A 7,127-nucleotide genomic window follows, 5' to 3' on the forward strand; every position below is an offset into this window, starting at 1 on the left:
GGACACCAAGGTGGGTAATTGAATAAGACAGAAGAGCAGTTATAAAACACAGTAGCAGGCTTGTAGCTTTAATATCTGATACTAAGATTTTGATTACAATTTAAGAGCCAGAAATTCAACTTTTGATTTCTGAGGCATTCATTTCAAAGACAGTCATGTGGAATAAACATACTGCCAACTGCTGCTATCGTTCAATCACTAAGTCGTGTCTGACTCTTTGCAACCCCATGGTCTGCAGCATGCCAGGCTTCCCTGTCCTTCTCTATCCCTAAGAGCTTGCTTAAACTTATGTCCATTACAGTGATGCCATCCAACCATCTCATCCTCTGTCGTCCCCTTCTCCTCCTGCCCTCAATCTTCCCAAGCATTAGGGTCTTTTCCAATGAATTGGTTCTTTGCCTCAGATGGCCAAAGTATTGAAGCTTCAGTTTCAGCATCAGTCCTTCCAATGAATATTCAGGGTTGATTTCCTTTAGGATTTATTGATTTGATCTCTTTGCAGTTGAAGGGACCCCAAGAGTCTTATCCAATACCACAGCTCGAAAGCATCAATTCATTTGTGTCTTCTCTTGTGGCTCAGCTGGTAAAGAATCTGCAATGTGGGAGACCTGGGTTTGATCCCTTGGTTGGGAAAAGTCCCTGGAGAAGGAAAGGGCTACCCCAGTATTCTGGCCTGGAGAATTCCATGGACTGTATAGTCATTGAAGTCGCAAAGAGTTGGACATGACTGAGTGACTTTCACTTTCACACTTTTCAGTCTTTTTAATGGTCCAACACACATCTGTACGTGACTACTGGAAAAAGCTATGTCAGCTTTGACTGTGCGGAACTTTGTTGGCAAAATGATATCTCTGCTTTTCAATGGGCTGCCTAGGTTTATCATAGCTTTTCTTCCAAGGAGTAAGTATATTTTAATTTCATGTCTGCAGTCAACATCCTAAGTGATTTTGGAGCCCAAGAAAATAAAATCTGCCACTGTGTCCATTTTTTCCCCATCGATTTGCCATGACGTGATGGAACCAGATGCCTCGATCTTAGTTTTTTTTGATGAGTTTTAAGTCAACTTTTCCACTCTCCTCTTTCACCTACATCAAGAGACTCTTTTGCTCCTCTTCAATTTCTGCTATTAGGGTGGTGTCACTACATATTGTCAGCTGTATGACACAGCTACTAGAGAAGCATTCAAGTCACCCCCACCAATGAAGTTGCCCTTTTAGAAAGCCTGAGTAAATAGATGACTGAGCACATGAGTGAACCTGCTTTTTTCTGATCATGCCCTTATTCCACCTTATGTTTTAAATTCACCAATAATGACTGAACTAGCAGACTTCCAGCTACCCCACCCACAAAACCCAATACAGGCAGAGCTCCCAGTCGGTGCTCTCTTTTTCTCTCTACCTAAGACCTAAGTGATGGCATGCTATGTACCTCCAGTATTGGTGATTACAAACTTTGTGGGTTTTTTTAAGTTTCCCAATAGATATTGCCGAGAGGCATCTTTCAACCATAATAAATACAACAAGGACCTCTCCAGTAACAGCATAGACTTGGTCAGGAAGATGTCTGTGCTTTCTTGAAATAAGTAATACAAGCCAGGTGAGCGCCTCAGACATGCCTAGCCAATAGTATCACTATCAGTAGGCTGGGACTTAAATGGATTAATGTTCAAATCTACACGGTGAAGAACAGAAGTTAAAGTGGCAATAGAAAAATAATGGATTAAGGTAAAATCTGTAGATTCATATTTTCCTCTACAATGAAATATAAATGGCTTTAGTTGCCAAATCTACTTTGTTTTCCCCATGTAAGTAATACACTCATACAGAAAACAAAAGTAAAATCACTTGGTATGATATGTGTCATTGAGAAGAAATAATTTTTAAGGAATGGGCTTCCCTAGTGGATCAGTGATAAATAATTCATCAGTCAACACAAGAGATGCATGTTCAGTCCCTAGTCTGGAAAGATGCCCTGGGAAAGGAAATGACAACTCATTTCTCAGTATTCTTGCCTGGGAAATCCCATGGACAGAGGAGGCTGGCAGGCTACATACAGTCCATGAGGTTGCAGAGTCAAACACAACTGAGTGACTGAACAATAACAATTTTTAAATAATCCAATTTGCCCCAGGTAAGATACTGAAATCTTCAAATGTTCTTGGTCCAAAATTGAGAAAAACTTTGTGAATGCATAAATATGAAAAAAGGGAAAACTGTCTATGTATCAGACAGATCTGAAACTTAATAAAATGAGTGAAAAATTGTGTAGAGGAGTTAAATTCAAAGAAATGAAAACTCCAGGTTATAAATAGGAGTAGCAAGTTCTACTTTAGCAATCTGACTAAGGAAAAGCAATTTCTGCCTCTGTGGCTTTGAGTCCTATAGTCATGGGTACTTCTTCAGCCCCAGGACAATTGGCCCATATAGAACTGCCATCCCAATGATTCTTCTCAGAGCCCTCCTTATGTCTTTGTTCCTCAGACTGTAGATGAAGGGGTTCAGCATGGGTGTGACCACAGTGTACATCACCGAGGCTGTAGCACTTGACTGTGAGCTATGGGTAGTACCAGAGCTAAGATACACTCCTAAGGCTGTACAGTAAAATAAGGAGACAACTGAGAGGTGAGATGCACAGGAAGAAAATGCTTTATACTTCCCCTGAGCAGATGAGATTCTTCGTATGGAGGAAGCTATCTTAGAGTAAGAATAGAGGATACCAGAGAGGGAAACACTGCCTAGCAGCATAGTTGCAAAATACAGCACAATGTTATTAAGAAAGGTGTCAGAACAGGCAAGTTGGACCACTTGAGTAATCTCACAGAAAAAGTGGGGGATTTCCAAGTCTGTACAGAAGGACAGCCACAACACCATTAAGCTTTGTAACAAGGAATTCAGGACACTCATCATCCAGGACATCAGAGCCAGCAGTCCACAGACCGTGGGATTCATGATGATTGTGTAGTGCAGAGGATGACAGATGGCCACGAAGCGGTCATAGGCCATCACGGTCAGGAGGAAGATTTCCGCTGTGGCAAAGAGCATGAAAAAGTGTATCTGGGTGATGCAGCCTTCATAGGTTATTACTTTGTTCTCAGTCTGTATATTCTTCAGCATCTTTGGGATGGTGGTAGAAGTGAAGCAGACGTCTACAAAGGAGAGGTTGGAGAGGAAGAAGTACATGGGGGTGTGGAGGTGGGGGTCTGAGCTGACAGCCAGAATGATGAGCAGGTTTCCAATCACAGTGATCAGGTACATGGAGAGGAAAAGTCCAAATATGAGGGGCTGGAGTTCTATTTTCTTTGATAATCCCAAAAGAAGAAATTCTGAAATTTGTGTTTCATTCCCTGGTTCCATGTGGTGAATTTGACAGGCAGAAAAGACAAAATGCTATGGCTAATTTTCTCAGAGATTGGCACTGCAGACACAGTTGAAATTCTACGATTTACATTTTGCACTCAAAAATCCATATCCATAATTTTTGTATGGAATCTCCATTTCGAAGGATCCCGGTGCCATCTCAGAATAGGAATGCCTGTTCCACATTGTTTTCCCTCTAGTAGTCATGTACTCTACACTGTTAGTGAGAAATTCAGAATGCCTCGGATATAGTAAAGGTATTTTGGTTTACTTTGTTCAGCTCTGTGTGTGTTTGTCGCCATATGATACATGTGTATTTTTTGCTTAAATGTGCATGCATGCTGCATCACATGTAAAAGGTATGCTGTCACACAGAGTAGGACATGACTGAAGCTACTTAGCAGCAGCAGCAGCAGCAGCCCTAGGGTATAGTCCAAAATGTTTCTAATCAATTTCAGTAATTGAGGAATAGTTTTTTTTTTTTTTTTTAAAAGACAAATTTCTGCTGAGGGAAAAGCAATATGAATAAAGAGTTCAGCAGAAGAGACAGGTTGCAGAGAGAACAGCAGTAAGGTGTTCAGACTCAAGGGACAACAGCTTCTTCCTCCATTAAAATGTGAGAAACAGATGAGCGGGACCTCACCTTCTTTGTTCACTCTGTGGTTTCATCAGTGTATGCATATACAAAGAAACACATTTTTAGAAAATGAAATTTATAAAATAAAAAGAATAGCACTGGAAATAAAACCTGTTTAAATTATAGTGCATTGGAAACAAGTTGGCTAAACAAAACTGACTAAAAATTGAGATGAAATTATGAAAGAAAAATATAAAATAACCATGGTCACACTAATACTGGTTTTGTATATAAATGAAATGGACAAATGAATGAAATATAATAAAAAATATATCAGTATGGGGAACAGTGGGCTTTCCTATGGCTCAGACGTTAAAGATTCTGCCTGCATTGCAGAAGACTCAGGTTCAATCCCTGGCTTGGAAGATCCCCTGGAGAAGGAAATGGCAACCCACTCCAGTATTCTTGCCTGGAGAATTTCATGTACAGAGGAGCCTGGTGGGCTACAGTCCACGGGGCTTCAAAGAACTGGACATGGCTGAGTGACTAACACACACACACACACACACACACACACACACACACACACATGCACAGGGGAAGCAGTAACTAAAATTATAATTTCAGTCAGTACAAATATATATGTATTTAACCATCCTTATGAGAAATATATGTGATCTTTGTTGAATGTAAAAGAATATGTTCCACAAGATGGCAGCACTTGATTAATATTTTAAAAATAGATCTACTGAAGATAAAAGGTAGCAGTAAGGAAAAATAAGTGAATAACAAGCAATGGAAATATATACATTACTGTATGTAAAATAGGTAGCCAGTGGGTATTTGTTGTATGGTGCAGGGAACCTACAGCTGGTGCTCTGTGACAACCTAGAGGGTTGTGATGGGGTGGGAGGTGGGAGGGAGGTTCAAGAGAGAGAGGACATATGTATACCTATGTATACCTATGTATACCTATGACTGATTCGTGTTGATGTATGGCAGAACCCAACACAATATTGTAAAGCAAATATCCTTCAACCAAAAATAAAAAAAAGAATAAAAGTAAAAAAAAGAAGAAATTAATCTAAAGGGTTTTTTGTTTGTTTGTTTGTTTGTTTGTTTTTTTACCAATGCAAATGTAGAACTTTCTATGTTTAAAGAGCCGTGGGAGGAAAGACAAAATATGACTAACTGATAGATTTGATCACTCACAATTTATGAATACTCACACAACCCAACAAATATATTACACATACATACAAGGATTAAATGGAAATTAGCAAAGTCTTTCAAAAATTATAATTGTTCAAAACAATGGATAAAACATAAAAAAGAGAGACTGGAATAGGGAATTCAGACCAGGGAACTGGTTGCAGCTTACAGCAGTTTTGGGTGAAATGGGGGAGGGAAAGAGTGGGGAGAGAGATGTTGCATGCATTTCTATTTTAGCAAGAAGATTCCTCAAGGTATTTAAAATACATTTCATTCTCCCCTTCTTCTGCAGGCTAGAATACAGTTCCTGGGCTTTTATCTCACAGCTTGAGATGAAATAAATTATAAAGGAAATTATACAGCAAAAAAAGAAGAAAAAAAAAAAAGAAAGAAATAGAAAAAATAACAGCACTCAAGTACCAGTATGTAAAACAAAGAACATGCAGAAACAGTTTTCAGTACAGAAAATAAAGGGCTCAAAAATCCCCCAATATATTCAGCCTCCAAGTACCGAAATAATTGTGAAGTAAGGCCCTTTGCCATATTACTGTCTGCATATTAAATGTAATATTTCATTCTTTTTAATGGCTGAGGAATATGTCACTGTATATATGTACTATATCTTCCTTATCTATTCATCTGTTGATGGACATCTAGGTTGCTTCCATGTCCTGCCTATTGTAAATAGAGCTGTTATGAACACTGCAGTACATGTGTCATTTTCCATTATGGTTTTCTCAAGGTATATGTCCAATTGGGATTGCTGGGTTAAATGGGAGGCTTGGGAGGGAGGGGATGTGTGGATAATTATGGCTGATTTGCATTGCTGTATGGCAGAAAACACAACATTGTAAAAATTACACAAAAAAAACCCAAAACATAAAAGAGATATAGTTAAATGCAATATTTTCAACTGAATATTCTGTGTGAGAGAAGATTCTATGAGAAGTGTATTTCAAGGACTGTAGTTACAAGGCAGGAGCTAAGTCCATTGTTCTGGATCTTCCTAATGAATATAGAGCCTTCTCAAATACCTTATCTTAAATATTAAAAGTAAATTAATAAAATGTCATCACTTCACTGCAGATCTCTCCACGTCTGCTAGTCTATTTTCCTACTTCCCTAAACTGCAAATCTCTTGGAAATTATAAAATTTTACTGACAACACTATGCCTCCCTTCTTGAGTCTTATTCAACTAAATTTTCATTCCCAAACTTAACTGGCAACAATAAAACCTTGAATTGATGAATCCAATAGATACTTCTCTATTTAACATTAGAAATAAATTGATTATATTTTAGTCAATCAAGCAAATAAACATGGAGATCTCTCAGCTCTGGGTCAGCTGTTTGGGTTTTCAGGTGACTTCAGGTAAATGTTCTTGGGTTTCATTCCCTCTGACTTTCTCCAGCAGTGTCTATGGACCTCTTAGACTCACCTGGAGGGGAAGTCTGAGCTGAAGGTCTCTGTGTGGAAGCCTGTGTCTCCCTGGATGGTGGGGACTGAAGCTCTGTCTCCAGATGAGAAAGAAGAAAGGAGTGAAGCATGGGTTCCTGAGACAGACTTAGGAATTCAAGTGCAAAAACCATACCTTCTCCAGCTTAAGGCTGAACATGCTCAGATACTGTAGCTGTGGTGATATTTACAGCTCTGTATGTTAACTGTATTGGCTCACTACATCTGCTCATTAATACATTTTCCACTGTTACTCCAAGCTCTGAGCGTATTTCCCCAAGGGAACTTGTTTGAATAAAACTGGAAAATTTTCCTGCTGATTTGTGTTCTCAAGAGACCAAGTTAAAGGTGAGGTAAATCCAGTTCTTTTTACTACTCCATGACTCTTCTGGCTTTCAAAGGTCTAACATTTTAACTTTCCACAACCCTGAGTCCGAGTTTTCTCCAAATCTAAGACTGAGAACCTCTCTGGACTAGTTCACTTGGGTCTCAAAAATATTGACTTGTGATGGGAACACAGTTCCTG

The 7,127-nt window shown here is 39.0% G+C and overlaps 1 protein-coding gene across 1 annotated transcript; it reads right to left on the reverse strand.

Moving 5' to 3' along the window:
- Positions 1–2,384: 2,384 nt before the first annotated feature.
- LOC138441681 (olfactory receptor 7A17-like) lies at positions 2,385–5,548 on the reverse strand. Its single transcript, XM_069592777.1, has 2 exons — positions 5,503–5,548; positions 2,385–3,379 (listed from the first exon to the last, which is right to left on the reverse strand). The coding sequence occupies exon 2, from the start codon at positions 3,351–3,353 to the stop codon at positions 2,385–2,387; it is 969 nt and encodes a 322-aa protein (XP_069448878.1). The 5' UTR covers positions 3,354–3,379; positions 5,503–5,548.
- Between the last annotated feature and the right edge of the window lie 1,579 nt (positions 5,549–7,127).

The sequence above is a fragment of the Ovis canadensis genome, chromosome 5 (assembly GCF_042477335.2).
Source record: "Ovis canadensis isolate MfBH-ARS-UI-01 breed Bighorn chromosome 5, ARS-UI_OviCan_v2, whole genome shotgun sequence".
Lineage (NCBI taxonomy): Eukaryota > Metazoa > Chordata > Mammalia > Artiodactyla > Bovidae > Ovis > Ovis canadensis.